The 20,528-nt window shown below is 37.5% G+C and overlaps 4 protein-coding genes across 8 annotated transcripts in view; all 4 read right to left on the reverse strand.

Annotated features, from left to right (window-relative positions):
- Positions 1-363: 363 nt before the first annotated feature.
- Positions 364-2,278, reverse strand: LOC122396988. The gene is made up of 5 exons (XM_043395788.1): positions 1,704-2,278; positions 1,371-1,636; positions 917-1,144; positions 594-843; positions 364-459 (listed from the first exon to the last, which is right to left on the reverse strand). The coding sequence occupies exons 1-5, from the start codon at positions 1,986-1,988 to the stop codon at positions 364-366; spliced, it is 1,125 nt and encodes a 374-aa protein (XP_043251723.1). The 5' UTR covers positions 1,989-2,278.
- Positions 2,279-7,310: 5,032 nt separating this feature from the next.
- Positions 7,311-8,165, reverse strand: LOC122396855 (helix-loop-helix protein 1). The gene is made up of 2 exons (XM_043395570.1): positions 8,038-8,165; positions 7,311-7,464 (listed from the first exon to the last, which is right to left on the reverse strand). Exons 1-2 carry the CDS (start codon positions 8,163-8,165, stop codon positions 7,311-7,313), a joined length of 282 nt encoding a protein of 93 aa, XP_043251505.1.
- A 5,442-nt stretch (positions 8,166-13,607) lies between these two features.
- On the reverse strand, positions 13,608-16,083 carry LOC122396990 (secretin receptor-like). Its single transcript, XM_043395789.1, has 9 exons — positions 15,978-16,083; positions 15,421-15,806; positions 15,160-15,254; positions 14,826-14,991; positions 14,589-14,751; positions 14,392-14,522; positions 14,174-14,265; positions 13,972-14,110; positions 13,608-13,871 (listed from the first exon to the last, which is right to left on the reverse strand). The coding sequence occupies exons 1-9, from the start codon at positions 16,081-16,083 to the stop codon at positions 13,608-13,610; spliced, it is 1,542 nt and encodes a 513-aa protein (XP_043251724.1).
- Positions 16,084-17,509: 1,426 nt separating this feature from the next.
- Positions 17,510-20,528, reverse strand: part of LOC122396779 (probable beta-hexosaminidase fdl) — a 30,966-nt gene continuing 27,947 nt past the window's right edge. For all 5 annotated transcript variants that reach the window (XM_043395442.1, XM_043395446.1, XM_043395444.1 and 2 more), the window contains one exon: positions 17,510-20,359. In XM_043395442.1, the coding sequence (XP_043251377.1) occupies positions 20,212-20,359 (148 nt within the window). In that variant the 3' untranslated portion in view covers positions 17,510-20,211. The remainder of the gene's footprint in view (positions 20,360-20,528) is intronic.

Here is a 20,528-nt window from a genome sequence, read left to right on the forward strand (position 1 = left end):
ACGTAGTTCAAGCAAAAGAAATTGGATTTCGAGTTTCCCATCTGCTTTAGCGACGTTTGCAAAGAGATTTGGAGGATCTACGAACAGAACGATTTTGTTTTTAAAGAATCTGTCAAGATTTAAAATTGTACACAGTTCACACACACAAGTAGGAGGGATCCAAGAGAGGGACGAAGTATATAACTTTATTTTTTTCAAAACTTTAACCCTTCGCATTCAAGTGACACTGTTACGATGACGTACCTAATACAATACAAACTTAATTAACGAAACAAATTTATAATTACAGATATTTATAAATTTTTCTGAAAGAAAGACCAATTTTAATTTTTTACAATGGCTCTACAAAATTGATTCTCATTATTAATTGCTGTCTTCAGTTATTCTCACCTCATCCTTCATTTCCTTATCAAATTCGTGTACAGAAACCGAGTGAATGATATCTCTCACTTTGTTTGCCTAGAAACAAGATAAAATGATTTTACGTATCAAACTTGAGCGTCTGAGTATCGAACGAAATAAGAAATCAATGAAAAGTATGCAGATAAGTAGCCAATTTTGCAAAGTGGACGATAAAACTCGGTGTTACTCGCCTCTCTCGCAGCACGTTCGCAGATGTAGCACGCCAGAATAATTTTTCCAATATTACTCGATAACTCTATGAAATGTATAAACAGTAATGTCGAATTGTTCGAGTAGTCAGCTGGCGATTTAATTTTAGCGTAAGTAAAGTACAAGGTCATGGTAATGTATATCACAATGTTGGTGGTCTGTATCATTAATTGCGCTTTAAACACTTTGTTCACCATTTTTATGATGTCGTACAGCTGCAGATGCACGAATCTAGAAAAATAAAATTCTGGTTTAATTTCGTGGAATAAAAGGACCCAGTATTCCAGTTAAAGACGAGATTTACCTGATATCTTTCAGGAATTCTATTTTGTTTACGGTTGATTCGGGTGATTCAGAAGGGGCTGTCTGGGATCTTTGAAAATGAAACTCAGTCGCGTACGTATTGAAAATTTTTAAAAACTGACTTCGTCGATTTCTTGCAGTGTTTAGCTCTCTGATCCAAATTCGTCGATTGTCCGCGTGTAACATTTTTAAAAGATCATTCGTCTGCTTGAACTTCAATTCCAGCCAACTATGAAATTTTTTCCAGGTTTTTATCGTTCTATTTAAAACAGAGCTGTTGAAGAGTTGCTTATATTTGATTAAAAATTCTTTGAACCATAAGCTTGCCTATATGTTTAAACTCCTACAGTTGGAGGTAACTGATTAAAATTGTTAGAATAGACCCACAACGGCCATAAATGGTAAATATATTTTACTTTGAATATATTAGCATCGAAAAAGGCGTGATTACGTACTACACATATGTCACGAAGTCATATAGGATGATTGTATCAAGGTTAAGTATAAAACCGAAGCTAAAGGTAACGATTAAAACCATAAATCTCGATATTTGTTCCTGTAATCTGTAAAAATATAATCCGAGAAATACAACGAAGTAAATGACAATCACAATTCCAAGCTCTATCACGCGATAAAGAAAATTACGATAATCGATCGACGATCCTAATTTCCTTAAGCTTTCGTCTACTTCGGCTATCTTCGTTCTGAGCGTCGATGTGGCCTGAAGAAAAAGGAACTGTAACTATTAACTATACTATTTCTGTAAATTACGAGTTTTCGTCGCTCACCTTAGAGTAGTGCCATCCCAATATTATTGTACACAAATAAGTCACGGTAAAAACGAACGATATAAACATGTACGTCATACGGAATGGATTGCCCGATAGTTTCTTCATGTTCCACACATCGTGGTATATCAGACTCATAATAACAAAGCATAGAATTAGAATGTTATATAACCAGACGAATAGTAATTTCAATTTGTTTGCGGGATACTTGTGATTCCGTAATGCCAGAATGGAATTTATCGAAATTATAACTACGGTAGCCTCCTCGAAGCTGTTTATCTCCATTGGTTGGCCTCGTTGTTCCTCTATGGTGTGTACTGATAGAATTTCTTTAATGTCTTCAGGTATTACAGAGTTTTCTATTTCAATCCACCCTTCGGTTTGGACTCATTTTTCGAAATGTCGTCTTAAAAGTTTTTTCTGCTGGAAACATTCTTCGACATCGCCGTTACTATATTACTATATTAAATGGGTCACTTTTTGTACTTTATCCGCCCCAAAGAACCACAACTGTTTCGAAACACTGTCCAAACAATCTGGAGATCGACGATTCGACTAATCTATGGCTTGTGCAGTTGAACAAGTATGAGTTACATATGAAACCAATTGCGATATTGTTGCCTTTTGTTTCCTTTCTTGCACTAGGAATGCGGATGCTATCAGCGTCGCATGTTCATTTGCATAATTACGCAATTTCCAACGGCGAGCGTATGCTCGAAAAATGATAAGAAGTAATTCATTTGCTTGATTGGAATTGCTGAGAAAACGCAATGGGCGGTTCGTTTGTTCGTAGCATTTATAACAATCGCATTCACGTCATTCGAGTTCGTAATATCATTGTTGTTCGCTACCTTTGGATTCTTTGATAATAATATCATTAATATAATATTATGCCAAATAAGAGCTGTAATCGCAATGGTGGATAAATAGAATAAAACAATTTCTGAAGAAGAAAGTGAAAACTTTGCAGAAATGAAAAAATAAATACAATACATTCGTGGGGATTCGTATATTTACACAAGACAAAAACGATAAAATAAATAGTCACAAAAATAGTGCTCCAAACGTAAAAAACTACATTTCCATGTAACATAAATATAACTGCTTTGAAAAAGTATGTTTCAATGTTTCTGTAAGATTCATATTATCAGTGATCAGAGAATTTTTCTAAATCCTTTCACCGTTTCTCGAAGAACGAGTTCAACATCACAGAAAGGTCGAGTCCCGATTATAGGTCTTGTTTTTATTCAGTTCTGCATTCTCCAATTCGTAGGATGAGCCCCATTGTATGATAACAATCAAGTACGTAATCACGAAGCTTATGCACTATAACAGTGGTAAAAAAATACTGGTATTCTACGTATTTCTCTAATAGAATTCAACTAACCCCTCGTAAGAAGTCGTAGTTCAGTCGGAAGAAGTTGGACTTGCAGCGTCCGATTTGACTGAGCGATATTTGTAAAGAAAATTGACGGATCTATGAGCAGAAAGATTTTGCACGTATGCAATTAATAATGTTCAATGGTTTTGAACAGTGATTTACAAAAGAAACAATCTTCGGTGCTAATCAAATTTATGTCTTGTTAACACTTACCTCATCTTTCATTTCGGCGTTGAATTCACGTATAGACAGTTTATTAATGATCTCTCTTATTTTGTTCGCCTAGAAATAGAATAGAATAAATAAATAAAAAATATACATATGATTAATCTCTATTTTGTTTGAATAAAAAAATTGAAGTAGATATTTGCTGTGGCTTCTGTGAAAACAGATTGCAACATGATTATACGATAAAAGCCAGAGATTCTTACCTGTTTCACGGTATTTTCGCAACTATAGCACGCCAGAGTGAATTTCCCGATATTATCTAACAACTCCACGATACGTGTAGCGAGTCTATTTACAATTTCCCATACATTATTAGACGATGTTCTAAATTCATTGTACGCAAAGTACAGAAGCACGGTGAGGTATATCAAAATGACGGAGGACTGTACCATTAATTGTGCATCGAACACTCTGTTCATCATTTTTGCGATCTTGCACAGTTTCAGATGCATGCGTCTTAAAATATAAAAATATTTTAGAAAATGAACTCGAACTTCAATCATCAAATGGAGGGTGAAAGCATAATAATTAATGAAACAGTTAACCAGTTTTAAGTTTCGATCGTTTAAACGAGATTCGAAGATTTACCTGATTTCTTGTAAAAAATGTATTTGCTTCCCAGCCTGAGATTCGTGCTTCAAACTCGAAGCCGAGTTTAATGGAAAAACTGGCAAGCGTTGGAAACAAAACTCGGATAGGTATACTTTGGAGCTTCCTAGAAACTGACGACGACGATTACTGGCGGATTTGATCGTGTACTCGTGGAGTTCTTTCGCCTTAGTTTGAGGATCGTCTACGAGGAACGTTCTCAAAAGATCGTTTGTCTCCATGAAACTTAATTCCAGCCAACTAAGAAATAACCGTGAAGATTTTTATTGTTTTACGCAGAACAGAGTTTTCAAAGAGTTACTTATACTTTATTAATGGAATACACGAGCCTTCTTTAATCATTCTTCAAGCTTAACGCGTGCCTGACTAATTTTTTAAATAGATTTTCTGATCAATGAATATTTAAAAATCATTATTTTAGGAGATAATATATTACGTACTATACATGTATCAAGAAGTCGTATAGCAAGATCGAAGTAAATTGTCCACAGAAAATAGTATTAGCGAAAGCAAGCAAACCGACCCATCCCATTTTTTGACGAAGTATCCATCTTACATACAATCCGCACAGTATACTCATGGAGAGAGCAAACACGACCCCAGTCGCTATTACACGGCGATATAAATCACGATAATGGATCACCGATCTTAGTCTTTTAAAATTCTCGTCCACGTTACAGATCCTCTCTTTGAGCGTCAATGTCCCCTAAAAATACAAAAAAACGAAGCAATATTGACGAGTGTGTTATAGGAACTGATGACAGACGGTCGATCTTTTATATTTGTTGATTTTAAAGCGATTTAATTAGTTTAAAAACGAGTTTACACCTCTTCACTTTGGATGGAAAGTATTACTTTCGATGAAACTAGCTACATAAATTTGGTACTTTTTGCAGCAGCTTGGAACAAATCTTGGCACAAAGTGTGATTTCTATTGTTTATCGCTTACCTTCGAGTGACACCAACCCAGTATTAACGTCCACATGTAGCCAGCAATGAAAACGATCGACACCAATTTGTACGTTATGCGTTCCATATTGTTTGGTAGATTTCGAATGTTATATTCATCAAAATATAACATGCTTCCAGTAAAAGTGCATAGGATTAGAATGTCGTAGAGCCAGATGAACAGATATTTCTTTCTGTTCGTGGAGCATTCGAAATTTCGAAGCGCCACGATGGTACTCAGTGTGTTAACCACCGCGGTAGCTTCTTCGAAGCAATATGGCTTCATTAACTGGTCTTATTCTTTTTATTTTCTATATATAATGAACAATAATGTAATGCTCTTTATAATATTGTCTATTCGAAATCATTTGTCCGTGTATCTTCAGAATTTTGTTTAAAATCACAAACACGAAACCGATTGCGATATTGCTGCTCTTGTTTCCATTCTCACACTAAAAACCAGAAATCAGCATCGTACGTACATTGTCATAATTATGAAATTTCTAGAGGCGAGTAATGCTTGAAGCACGATAAAAAAAAAGCAATTCATTTACTAAGATCGATCTAATGATTATGTGACGGTCTATTCGTTCGTACCATTTGAAATAATTACGCTCGCATCGGAGGAACGTTTGACATTATCGATTGATATTAATGGCCCGCTTTGTAATGGGCGTTGTTGAATTCGTCGACAATAATGTCATTAATATAACGTGACAGCGATCTGCAATCGCAATGACATTTGAACAGACGAAAGTAATTTGTGAAAGCAAAGTCAAGAGACTCCCAAGTAATGTGAATCGATTATTGCAGTATTCTGTGAAATATTTAATTAAGTAAATTATATAGCTTTGTACTAAATCGAATAATATAATAAGTCCCCCGGAAAGATTTCAAGTCTCCCGCCGCTTCTTAATTCGCGGCTACCAGAATAGACAGGGGGGAGGGGGGCTGTTTATTTTTTGCCGAAAAATTTAAAAAAAAATTTTACGCGGCGCGTCCCCAGGTGGCGGATAGGGGTAGTCGCTGGAATGGGGTGCGGATATGGGGGCAGAGAAATGGAAACGACGAAGGAAACAGATGAACCGTGAAGTTGGCTCTCTCGTACAGTTCTAATCGAATGTCTGTTTCGTTCAACGATGACCGGTAACTGTTTCGGGATAGAGAACGTTGGCTTGTTGTCAATTATTGAGAAACATGCATTTCTAGAAATAATGCCTTATTTACATTATAAAAAGAAAGTGTTTCACAGGCTATAGGTCCCCCAAATAGCTTCAACAATCCTGTTATGCATATTGTAAATTAAGTAATTTTGTAAGGTCTGGGCTAAATTGTGTCAGAAGCTCTCTTTCTTCATTTAACAAACGTCGATTATACAATAAAAATCTTTTGACTCAGGGAAGTTAATTATAAAATCTAAATGGTATTCTAAACAAAATTTGTCAAAGGCCCATTTTTTACTAATTCTTTCGATTCCGAGAGATTGACTATCCGATAGTTACTGCCTAAATCGTAGCAACGTGCATTCAATTGCACGGTGGAACTTAAGCGACGGGGGCAGCGCGGCGAAAATAGAGGATTTAGTAACGTGGATCTCGTGGGGCGCGTTAATCCCAGGGGTACCAAACTCGGGACGGTCCGCTAATCCACGAAACAAGATTGATTTAAGAGTTTCGACGAGGCGTACAGGCGATTGCGAATCGCCGCACTTGAACTTTGTTTCTATCGAATGTTCAGCTTTCGTGGAAACTGTACATTTCAAAGTATCGTAAAATATTACATATAATGTGCTCGATACTTTAAAAGTATGATATTGTTTATGGCTGAGCAATTGGACTTTCTTTCTCCTATATTCGCGAAACAGAAACATAAATGACCTGCGAAGGAAACATTTTAGGCTTAATCAAAGAACAAGTATGTTTTATTTATTAAATATAATGATAAATAATGATTAATATTCGAGCCAGCGTCAACGTAGGCTTAGATTATAAAATTATTGTTAATTATTGCAATGGACACGGCGAAGTAATGATAATTTTTCCCGTAATAAAATAAGAGACAGTCAATAGAGCAGCAAAACAGAATTCTAGCAGTATTGCTTCACCGTTCATTCTTTAAATAACAACGTGCAGTTCAATAATAGGCACATATTTCATTCGAGTACACGTGCAGACGGTTAACAAAATAATGCTTGTAATCGTTGCGTAAATAATTAAAATGTAATTTTGTAAACGAACAAAACTTATCTAAGTATCATTTAAACGAATTTTGAATAGAACTATCGGTGCAGATAGAGGTCCGTAAACAGATTACAGAGACGTCTTTCTGCTCGTTTGGCTGAAATTGGTCAGAATCGTGTCTGATAAATACATAGTTCATAGTAATACGAAACAGGATCTGCAAAAATATAATCTGCGTAAGAAATTTAGTTCCGTTTCGAGTCAAGCCTCCAGGACGTGGTTCAAGTAGGCGATGTAGCAGATGGCCAATCGGAGAATCTCGATTTTCGAGAGCTTCTTGTCGGGTGGCAAGGTTGGCAAGAGTTTTCGAAGCTCCGCGAAGGCCAGATTGAAGGCTTCCACTCTGACCCTCTCTCTGTAACCAATTAACAATCACTTGAATATAGAGAGAATTTACGAAACCGAACCATCGAACATAAATTTGTACTCGTATCTTGTTCCTTTGTCAAAAAACTTCTTCATAAATAAATGAATATTTACTGATTACGTCGACTCGAGATTCAAAAATGATTTTTGTACTGTACTTTATATTACAGAATGTTCGAGCAAGTCGATCGAAAGTGCCCACATAACGTAATCTGATTACTATTAATTATAATAGTATTTACACGCATTGAAGACTTACAGTTACAATTACACCACAATTGGACGGTAGTTACAATATTCATACTCGTATGCAAATACTGCAAAGTCGAACCCATCAGTTATCAAAAATATTTATTTAAGTAAGAACAATTTAAGAAGACAAATGATTAATATTAGTATGAAATCGCTGAGAAACGATTAGTATCAGTGACGAAACGTTGAAGGGGGGCCAGAATGAGTGGCTACACCGTAAAAAGACATCCGTATCGCCGAGCAGCGGTTCAGTGTAACGAAATTACGAGACAATCTAGAATCGAATTGGACATTTTCGTCGGGATCTCACCGTGTAGCGTGTGCCGTTCGGTATTTTTGCGTGGCTCTTCTTCGTCTACGTCTCTCCTCTCTGGAGAGAGTGCCTCCGCCAGGTGCACCGACCCCGTTGACCACGACCCCGTGTCCACCGTTCGCCATCGAATTCTGTTCTCCTCTATTAAAAAAAAATGGAGGTGAACCTCTAACGCTTCCTGCCAGGGGGATAATTGTCTTAGGTAGAACCGTGTCGGTGTCGAGGGGCCGCTTCTTATCTTCGTCGTGGGTGGAAGCTCGGAACGACCATTTTCATGCCACGGAGCTGGAATTCAATTTCGTATCTATTCGCAGGAGATTTAATTTCCTAACGATAGTAACACCCTTCAGCCGTATTACTCTTTGTTCTATTTAATTTTTATGAAACGGAGAAGAATTTCTAACGAATCGCGAAAGAATAAACGCATCGATCACCTTCCGCGAAATTCGTATCGTTATTTAGCGAGCATTCGTTCACTTTCGCGAGTAGTATCTCGAATAATCGCCCTTTTATGTGGGCCACCCTACGAGGCACGAAAATATTATAGTAAACGTGCCTTCTGGCCGAAATCGCCTGAATCCCGGCGGGACTCGTGCGCCCAAATTCGGAATAAGGGGTTTCCACCACCAGAAATAATAACCTGATCAAATATTTGTCACGCATATTTTCGAAAACGTTGTTACAATGAACTAAAGGGTTGATTTTCCGGGGTTACTTAAGCTCCCCTATTTCGTGGCTTTTCTTCTATTAACGTTCTATTAACCTTCGGGGGACTAGAAAAGTCACTGTAATGGTTTCGGATATTAATTGTTGAAAGGGGAGAAGAGAAATTAAACCACCAAGATTTATTTAATAATACACGATAGTATTAAATCTTTTTTGCAATAACATTCTTAAATTCTGTTGCATTCAAGTGAATAAACCAACGACTAGTCCGACAAAGTGTGAGTCAAACAGGAACGTATTAAAGAAGGAATAGTTCCAGTTCTCGAGGGGCTCTTAAATTCCAAGCAATTCGATGAAATCCGACGAAAGATAGCGTTGTATTATTCAAGAAGAAGAAACGTTCCCGTTCTGCATAACCCACGACCGATCCCTCCTCAATTATTAACGAAAAATAACCCCTGGTCTCGTTCGATCTGATTCTTATGCTAAATCCAGCAATTCGTATGGACATCTTGCGGCTGCTTTAATATTTCAGGATATTCCCGGATTTCGGAGTCGTTCAACTTTCATTGACACGCATTTTTGTCTTTTCTCTAGGAAAATCGAGCGTAGCTTTTGTTTGCACCAACGAGAACTACACCTCGAATCGAATAAAACAGTTCTAACAAATATGGGCCATGTTTCGAACGTTTCAAGTAAAGGATTTTATTTCAATTGAAATTGTTAATAAGGGAATAATGATTATTTACTTCGATTTATGATCCACGGTTCCCTGACGCCGTAATAATTATTATTTTGTATAAATAATCACGCATTCGTTCGTCTTGTCGCGCGTGAAATAGTAAAAATAAGTAGAATAATCAACGTTTAAAAAGACCAGAGTAACGTTCTCCATCTTGTGAATTTTTAACCGGAGCAAATAAAATCCAAACCCGAGTGTCAAGTATCCTCGTTCTTCTGTATTTTTAATGACATCGTGAATCTTTTAACATCATCAATATTTTCCTTTCCTATCGTTTCTCCCTCAAACGTTTGCGACACGAAAAAACGAATAAAAGCGCGGAGAATAACATAAAATTTGTTACTCACAATCTTGTGACATATTAAATAATAACTGATATTACAGGTGTATTTGTTAGGTGTACGTGTTATTTGCTGATAAAAAAATTAACACAGTTTGAACGATCGCATTTGAAATAAAGAAATTACGAATTCTACATAAGTTAACAAATAGAACACGAGTAAAAAAATATTCAACAAAAAATCTACATACATATTACTTACGAAATTCAATTATCACTAAACTTAACATTGAAGAAAAAGCGCACTCACTTTAGAATCATTCTGCAGCTTTCATCCCCAACTCGAAGAAGCCATCAAGTTCTCCGCCGCGATACATTGTTGATCTTTTGAATTATTCAAGAATCGTCCAATCCTCGCGATCAGGATCTTCTTCCAAATCACTGTGCAGCTTTTGGGAACAAATATATTCTTCCAGCAACCACCCCGTTCTCCACAATCACTTCCTATCTATTAAACGTCGTATTCGAACGATCCTCGAGTATAGTATTTCGGTTTCGTTATAAAAATATTGACCAACGACGTTGATATTTTTATCTCTTACTTTCCAACCGTTAACCTGCTTCGCGCGATCGATTTGTCAAGGACGAGCACTCCACGAGATCAACAGCTCCTCTGATAAGATCTTCGGTTCTCGTGTGGGCAGGCTGCAACCCCCGAAAGAATCTAAACGATCATCTCTTCATCCCTTAGTCCACGCCCCGAAACGCGTCCTCTCGTCGTTCACCCTTCGTCTCCTGGTACGTTCGTCTTTCTCTCGCAGCATCCCTCGCGTTCTCCAATGGAAATGCTGGAAAGGTGGTGCAGAACCGCCCCGAACTGCCCGCCATTCTGTCGGTGGCGCGTACGATGGAACACATGATCCGAATTCGCGGATGGGTGGACCATTTTATCGATCATGTGACGTCTCTGGGTCCCCGGACGTTGGTTCTAGTCCTCTGGCTACAATCCTGGAGTCTCCCTTGCGCGTGAAATTTACGATACCCATAGTGGACGCGAAGTTATCCCTTTCTTTTCATTATTAATTACACTGGTCAACAGCAAATACGTACTCTTTACATAAGCAATCAATTCCCTGTTACGAAAGTCAAAATGTGGGCTCTAATTCTTCTAAAACGCAAACTAAACGTGGAAATTTTTTAATATCTGGAAAGGGTTTTGTCGACTTAACACTCTATTTTGAAATCATTTTCATTAATTCCTTTTCAGGAACATTGAGTAATATTTTGTAAATATATTCAAGTTGTCACTAATTATAAATAGTTTACGAATATTTATTATCTCCATTTTTAAATGGAATCGTTTCACATCCTGTTAATCCTTTTGTGTAAAACATTTCTCGATTTTTCATTTTACATGGAAGTGTCAATGAATTGTTGAACATGTCACTGCTTCTGCAAATAGATCAAAATGTTACTTAATGTCTTTCACATATATTCATTTAATAAATCCAGCTTATACGATTTGTTATTGTTTGCACGAATGATATAAATTTCGATACGTTAATATTTATCGAAAGCGAAATTTTTGGACTCGTTTTTAATTTCCTTCGCTGTTAAATAATTTTAAGAGCTATTCATGAGGTTCGCCCTTAAACATCTGCATTGCAAGTTTTATCATTTTCTAAACCAAAAATGAATACTATAAATCGTGAAAAAAATAACGTAACGTAATGTTTTGTAAAAGCACGTAACAAAAGGGGCAGAATCTTGCTTGAGACCTAACTTAACATAGAAAGGAGAGAAGATTATTATGTTAGGGGCGCTGGCGCAGATGCTCCTCCTTTAGCACCTGATCCTCTAAGGAAATCCATACTCAGTTGAGCCTCAGTATTGTTCTTGTTAAATTTCTTTCTATTTTTGCTATGTAAAGTGGATTTAGAAAAAGTGTTATAATAATAAGTGAAACCAAAGATATATAAACTTTTGCCCCATATTTTCGAATGAAAATAAAATTAAATGAAATGAAACACAATTTTGTTAATCTTAATTTTCATTCCACATGGAACGCTGCAATTTATTTTCTACAAATTAGACTTCGTCCTTAACTTTGTGCGAGGTCTTCCTCGATTCACAGCAACGAATTGAAAGCTGTGACAAAAATACTACGACAAAGGGAACCCCAAACGAGTCTTTAAACTCGAAGGGGTTGTCTTCGCGATTGGAAACACGAGTCGTTCTTGTAATCAGACAAATTCGTTGGGCAGATTGGAAGGCGTGGATAAGAAGTAAAGGGTAAAGATTCACGCAATGGATGTTACGCGTGTTATACAATATGCAACGACAGCCACGTGGCACAGATTACATCTTTGTAACGAGAGACGAGAGCAGGCAAGCCGCATTCTAATCGACCACTTCCCGATTAATGTTTCTGGTGGTTACAAGTGTCATGAGATAGTTCACGGTTCGTTACTTTATCCCCGCCTTCTCGACGCCCATTCTCACCCTGTCGCGTGCCACGCGACTCCGGAGAGCCACAGTCTCCGTAATAGGGTACGAAGACTGATTTTTATCACCTTGTTCCATACGAAATGATTGATGCTTTCAATTTTAACATTAGTTTTGTACGAAATTAGATGATAACATTTACGAGGTAAAAATTATTTCAATGGAAAGAGCAAATAGGAAACTATTAAAGGATCAACAAAATATCACGAGGAAAAATTAAACGACATCGAACTATGCAGAAACTGAATGTAATTTTATTTCTTTTTATTTATCTATGAATTTAAAAAATGAAATTGTATCCTTTTTTTAGAATGGACCTGTATAATTTTGATTGGACTATTCGATGCAGTTTTTTTAAACACCACAGTGGGGCACAGTACAAATGAACAGTGATACAATGGAATAATTTAGTTAACTTTAAAGTGTTAGAATTCTTGAACTATTAGATTCAGAGCGTAAGTACTTGAATATTTTTTTTAGAGTTATAGCTTTTCTCAGTGGTGTCAGAAGCTTGTATATCATTTTGGCAATGAAAAACAATGTGCCATGATGACGTGACGATCAATGTATGTAACAATGAATCCTTGACAGCCTGATGGACAGCAAACGCAAGATAGCAGCACAAACAAGGCCATCTGGTCAGCTAAAATAATCAATATTTCAGTATCTGCTGGTACAGAGATACTCTCTTCATTTTTATCGGTAGAAAAGCCAATAGAAAATAGCTTGTAATTATATGTATAGTTGGGAAGTAAATTTAAGACCTTTGGATTTTATGGTCAGACGGTTTATCTTCTGCTCATCTACCTAGTGGTCATTTGTGGATTTCTGACCATTTGATCAATGGTAACCACTGCTGACCATTAGTGACCAGTAATGACATCTTCCGAGTACAATTTAAACCTCAAACTCTCCAATTTAAGTTTATTTAACCGTTTGCCTGTTTTTACTTTATTATTTTGAATCGTTTCTTATTTTTTACCTAGATATTGCATCGACTTTTATTTACACATCGAATTTTATTACACAGTCACAGATAAATACAATAAATTTTTCCATTCCTTAAATACATTTGCAGTAATATAATCCAGTTTTCACGGAGGTAGCAATTATTATACGTATATAAAAATAGAAAATGGCTGTACAGGAAAGAACCTAGGAATCTCAACAGGATTAAATAAAACAGTTGTTACAGCAGAAGGTTCCTACAGCACGAAACTGAAATTCAAATAAATCAATAACGTAGTACATAGTAAAAATAGTAAGTAACACACAGTTCAGTCATTTACGAATGACTTGAACTGACGATTAAAATAAAATACAGACAGAAGCTGGAGTCTGGTCCAGTTGCAAAATTACTGTTAACAAATTTGTCTATCCTGTATCTAATTCTACCATGTTTGGCCAATACTCGTTCGATCTTCTATCTACCTGCACTACAAACAAATTCCTCATAGTCGTAGCGGAGATGGTCGGATGATCGCACTCGTGGCATTGCCTGTAATGACGTTTGATGTTTCGTTTTCCCGATTCTCGACGCGTGGTGAAGTTCTTGGACCACCTAGCTCGCCAGGAACGCTTTATTTCCGTTCTGACTTCGAGATTCAGCAGACAGTAAAGCAGAGCCACGAACGAACCCTAGAAACAAATGAATCTAAAATCTTAGCTTGGAGATTCAGAAAATATCAAAACATTCATGTCTCTGACAAGCTATTTTTTATTATTCCTGATAAAGTACTTGAAAGGACGCGAAGAATTGGTCGCAGAAGAGCCAGACGAGTTCCACGCGATCGTCTTTGTAATAAGAGAGGCCTAGGAAAAGCGTGTAATGAGCCCCAAAAAGTGGTACCAGGACTAGCGTGGACTTGGCCCATCTGCTGCACAAAGAAGACGAATTTCACTTTGAAAACGTATTCACGTTTCCAGAAGTATAAACTCACCTATACTGCATTTTCTTGCGTTGCAAATGCACCGAGGTCTTGAACTTGATGAACAGCACTCGCACTATGTTGATGAATAGCAGGAAGTTGAACTGTCAACAGTCATTTGTAATTTTCAATAATTTGATTATTGTAATTTTCCGAGTTGAAATTAGTTCCAAGTTAAGATCAAAGACAATAGACACGATTGGGAGAATTTTGAAACTCAAAGCACTCACCAAGATTGATATCATGATGGGAATTCTTATGAGAAGAAACAAAGAAGGATTCCCATGAGTCGTCCAACAAAGCGTGTCTTCCATCGTTGCACGGATAATTATCCAAGGTACCACCACGAAAACGGGTAATCCTTGTTTAAAAAAAGAAACGAATAGTTAATTTGAAATCGTGAAATTGTTGATAAGCGCAGTCTTACCCCAACCCATCAAGATATACAAGTTAATCGCTGCACTGTCGGCAGAAAATGCTAAGATCACGAGATTGTGTAGGTATAAACCCTCCATCAGGATCCAGGAGTAATTGGCAACAATGAAGTACTGCCACGCGCTCGTGATAGTCTTGCAGATCAACGTCTGAAACTAATCGTTTCGGTATCCAATCAGTTTCAACGGGTCTTCTTCCCTTTTATTTAAGGAGTTTCTAACATGCCTACGTTTCGTTGCTTGATAAACGCGTCTTTCCCGTCGACGTAGACGACGTCCACGGCGAGTCCAACCCCGTCAACGAAGATCCAATCTCTGATGAGTGCCATGGACGCTCTCATTATGAACGAGGCAAACAGGTGCATGTGCAGCCTGTTCCTCGGGTTTCTGAGCTTCCTGAACATGAAATTCGAACTCGATATTATAAATCAAGGATCAACTACAGTAGTCCCTCGTTCAATGACGAGAACTCGGGTCCGCTAGATGCCAATTAAGAAGTAAAATAGAGGTGGGAGTAATTTAAAAAAAGCAAGGAAATATTCCTTGAAAAAGAAATACGAATACCTGAGTAGAGAAAACACGATCATTGTGACAACCAACATGATGAACGAAGTAGCATATCCGATCTGCGAGACAATTCTGACAATCGGCAACCATTTCTGCAAACGTAGATAGTCAATTGAGGTTGCTTTTATCTCTTTAAATTGTTTATTAGCGAACGTAAATAAGTACACATTCAGCACTGTTTAATATTACGAAAACACAAGTCGATTAAAGAAGAACAAGTTTCTTCTTAGATCTTTGGAAACAAGAAGTCGTCCTTACGTCTAACAAAAAGGACTCGAACCTCCCGTAGTCTTGCGAATGCGTAATTTCAATTCCCAAATCCGCAATCGTTTTCAAGAGAGAACGAGTACTGAGATCGTCCGACGATTCGCAGAGGCTGTAATTGCTCCATGGGATTTCCACTGAATTTTTATACCATTGTCCGTTCGCCAGACAAACCTTGGTGGCCATAGCTGCACCGCGGTTATTCGACTCCAGGTTGGTCCTCGAGGATTCCGGATCGAATCCGAATTCGATTCCAGTCGGGCATGGCAGAACCGCCGTCGTCGAAGATTTCGTGTACGGCCAACATAGCAATCCGTCGAAGTACGGTGGGCAATGGCATAATGGTACACCGACGTTATTTTCTGACGTTACGTTGTGATCTGTTTAAATTTAAATCCGTTCGTCAAGAACACCAACACATCAAATGCAACAAAAGGTGTTGCAACGCAAAGAATATCCTTTTTTATTTTTATTACACTTATTGATTCGTGGCAATTTTTCTAATCGGTCAAAATTTATCTCAAACATAATAATTTCAACACTGCACTTACACTCTGCCAGCAGTCGATTGCATTTCTTCTTTTGCTCCGCGAAGAAACGTTCCACCACCGATACAACATCAGCTTCTGCTACCGGTTCAATTACCGTTGCAATCATCGCGATCCTCGTAGCATTCGATATCGCGTATAATTTTTAACAAAGACAAAAAAAAACACTTCAACGTGTCCCGTGGAGACGACGACAAAAGTTAAAACGCGATATGAATCGGCGAAGTCTATTGGCAATATTCGATGCGATAGAAACTCGATGCAGAGGGAAAAGCGTTACATTCTCTGGAGAACGGTACGGTAGCACGATCGGACCAATGCGAACCTTTCGAAACCTGGGATTGAAGTGACCCAACCGGTGTATACGATGGCAAACGAAGTGTTTACAAAGTGCCTCGCCCTCCATTTTCTTTCAATTGTAGTCACTCATGGGTGGGCTGAGTACGAAGTGAAAAGAGTCAACCATGAGTCAGCCAAGGATAGTTCAAGAGATTAGAATACATTAACGTAACAATGAAATGATTTTTTAGCAGTAGTAACAAAGAACTTTATCATAACATAAACTATAAAAAACTGATTATCTATCTTCTCGAATTTTTTTCTCGGAAGTGCGTAGGATTTCGGTGGTATGTCTATTGACCAAAAATGATTGTAATTGACCCCCATAACCAAAAATATGTTTTTTAGAACGATTTGGAATTTTTTTGAAATTTCAGTGAAACATGTCAACGGTATGGTCAGACATGAAATTTTTTTCTCGAAACTGCGTAGGATTTCGGGGGTATGTCTATTTACCAAAAATACTTGTAATTGACCCCTGCAACCGAAAATATTTTTTTTAGGACGATTTGAAAAAATTTAGAATATTATATTTGTACCTGAATTTCATTCAATTTAAATTCTTTGTTTGTATTATATGGTATTAAAAAAATAATATTGCGTCGATCGATTAGGTGCATTTGTATAGTATAATGAAATTACTTACTGTCAATGGTAATACACTGCAGACGACAAATATAGTAAAGTAATCGGTTAGCCACCGCGTGTTCCATCCATCAAAAGCTCGATAGCCAATGTATAATATTAAGTATATTCGCGGTTAATACTGATAAAACTATGTAGGAGTAATCGATTATGAAATTGTATTCGCAACAAAGTACTAGACAAACCTGCAAAATTGATCTTTTATAGACGATCTAAATAAAAATGTCAATGTTGACAGAAAAATATTAAGAATTAAAACCAGTTACAAGACAATTCCAGAATAATACTTTTTCCATGTTTAAACACATTATACATACATATACGTTGTATTTTTTTGTTCAAATATATACAATTATTAACTTGGAAATAATATGAACTTCTTGTTGGTATTTAAAATAATACATAATGCTTTAGTTAAACTATCGAGAGAAAGTCTTCAACTTAGATCGAAGCGTCGTCTTAAATGAAATTGTACGTATCGTTTTGAAAATAAAAAAGATATAGTGAGGAATAGCGTTTGTATTCAAAATTCGTTTTATTGTTAAACTTACACCAACCACGCTTTACAACAGATTGTTCCTCGTGGATCGATTCGAGAAATCATCCGCACGCAGTTGAAGTCAGCGCGTTTTTTGGCAGTCGTAAGTAATTGTACCAGTTTTTCGTACAAAATTCCGTCTCATTTTCATACTTGATTCGCACGATCGAAACGCGATTAAACACTGAGCATGACACAACGAATGCATCGGATGATTTTGCACCACGGATCCAACAGGTCGAGCTTAAAAATCACTTCATTTTTTACAGCCATCGGCGTCGGTAAGTGTCAGTAAGTACAAGACGATTCGTCGTTTCTCTCGCAAATCTTCGGCTCCCGTTTGATCATTTTAGCTACGCGTTATCTTTCGTTTCTGAGCGCCATTTTGCTCCCTACCGTCGAAGTGATTGCGTATTTACAAATCTACGTAACTTTTGTCGCGATAGGCCATACGGTATTCTGAAAAGCAAAGGGATAACAGTTCGTGAACGTTTCCCCTGCTCGAAACCTAATTGTAAAAGATACCAAGCGTGACTCCAGTTGGTCGATCGACGCTCGATTTTACTGATCCGCGACAGTGGCTCTCGAAATTTGACCTATAAATGCTCTAACTGTATTTTTCTGACAATTACAAGTAGAAATGAGAGCGAAAATGCCGCGCAAAGTACCTTAAAATTTTCTCATAAAACTTTTGCACCCGTCAATAATATACAAGGCGTTTTATTAATGGTGGAACCTGCTTCAACAATGGATTAGCTACTGATAAACGATAAAAAACATATGTGTTATTTTTTTTTGTTATTATTAAGATTTTTTCAACGGAGCCTGTTCTATATTATCTTTAAGAGATCAAACCACCATTTTTGAAGCTGGTTCCGTTAATAATGAAGCACACAGTATATCGTTTCCTTCGTTTTAATGGATATGAGTCTTCGAAGAATCATCGATTCGCTATTGTGAACTGCCTATTGCGAACGACATTGCTCTTTTTTGAATTTTTTATGATCCCTACACATAAAATCTAAATCTGGCAGTTTAAACAGAAAAGCTTATGCATATGGCGTCATTTTCTAGTTTCGGTGTCGTTTGATGAAGTGGATCGTTTGTTCCCTGGTAAAAGAAATGTGTACCAGCAGAATCAAGACGAAGATTTATGCTCTTTTGTTCAATGTCTCTGCAGTTTCACTTGTTTACCGTTTATACAGTGTCTTACCTGACGTCACAACCCTGAGTATCTTTCTTATTTTTTGTTAAACAAATCATCATCCACCATAGACTACGCTATATTTATAGTCATTTTATTTAATATGGTGCATGCTTTTAAAATAGAAAATCATTGCTGTCACTTATATGTGATGTGTGACGAGACAATTACTCTTGATTGAGATTCAGGGTTACGATTCTCCATCGTTAAAATCGATTGCAAATGTTTGTGGAATAAATTTGATCTTGTAACGAAATTACGCCTATTTTTGACTTTAAAATGTCCTTTCACACAGAGACATGGTGCCAAACATTAAAACAGATCCACGTAAGTGGAGTTACGACTTTTGTTGAGTATCTTTATGTTCTAGCATTTAAGCATAAACATCGAAGGCCCAAATATTTCTTCATACCGAATAACATGAATAATGCGTTAAAAAAGAATTCAACAATTCTTAATATGAATTTAAGTTTGTTCATAAGGAATAAACATCTTCCTTCTTCTTCAGTCTGAATGAGGAGACATTCAGAGCGGTGTCGTTAGGTGTTGCGACCACTGTATAGATACAGAACGCATTAAATTTTTGTCCTAAATATCGATCCTGCATGGGAGTGATGAAATTCTCGGTGTCCATTTACGAGACAATAGGAACGCGCGCGGTGTTTACATTTCAATCGTATAACAACAACGATGCAGCATCACGCGCCACGAGTAGATTACAATTGGAAAGGCACTTCGAACGAAAAGTATGGCATCGAGCTACAACAAGGCGTATACGCGAGACTCGCGCTCGTAAATCCTCGAATTGACGTTAATTTACCATAGCGTTTTGTCATGGATCGTACGTACAATCAGGAGTATCGACTAGTTCGCGTCCTTTTCCATGAAAAAGAATAGAAAAAAAAAGAAAAAAAAAGATGACTGTATTGTGCCTGTGGTTCTTGGCAAACCAGAGAAACGCTCGAAAAGTTCCTTCCGTTCTTTCTTCGTTAAGTAAATCTCCACTAAACTAGATCTCCTTCTAACCCAAACCTTCGTTCCACGCACCAAACGCGAGTTTTCAAGGAATTTAGTCTAACGACTGATTGATCAATTGCTCTTTCGTGTCATCTTGACACACTTTTCTCACGAGTATTCCTCGTTTCGCCACGTCTCTAGGTCGTCTTACGTTTCCCACGTAATCAACGTTTTGTGGATCGACGTTGTAGCGTTGATAGCCCTACCGGTACATGAACGATTACTTGTTACTCGGAGTTACAGAAACGTTATCGGAGAACTACCGATCTTGGGTGGCTCTGTCGCGTCATGCTCGTCACGATCACAACATACGACGAGCTTGTTTCGTTAGGATCGTTACAGAGTTGCACAGAGTCGATGGTTGATCGTGCCAAATGATCCGAGGATGACAGACGGAATCGCTTTTTGCAACGTGTTCCCCCTGCGCGACTGTTGCACTCACGTATACGATTCCAGTTGAACGATTCAGCGATCAGTTTCGGACTAACGAACGGTCAGAGACATTTCCCGGGATTCTGAGAACACCACTGGGGCCACATCGCCTCCGTTTTTAGTCCCCGGCTCGTGAGAAGCTCCATGTGAACTGCTAGCCTGGTATACACGTTTTCGTCGGTGGAGTAACCATTGGTTGGCATGTCGCTCCTACACAGAACAACGATAACATTGTAGTTTAATTTCTGTTACTGTGAAACGATATGTTTATACCCTATGCTTAGTGCTCGATTCTATACTTTGAAGCATTAAAATAACGCAGGAAATGCAATACTGTATATACTTAATACAAAAGTGTGAATTTTTTTTCTCAAAGAAT

This window comes from Colletes gigas, unplaced genomic scaffold, assembly GCF_013123115.1.
Source record: "Colletes gigas isolate AHSC1104 unplaced genomic scaffold, ASM1312311v1 Colletes_gigas_Sc00008, whole genome shotgun sequence".
In the NCBI taxonomy this organism is placed as follows: Eukaryota; Metazoa; Arthropoda; class Insecta; order Hymenoptera; family Colletidae; genus Colletes; species Colletes gigas.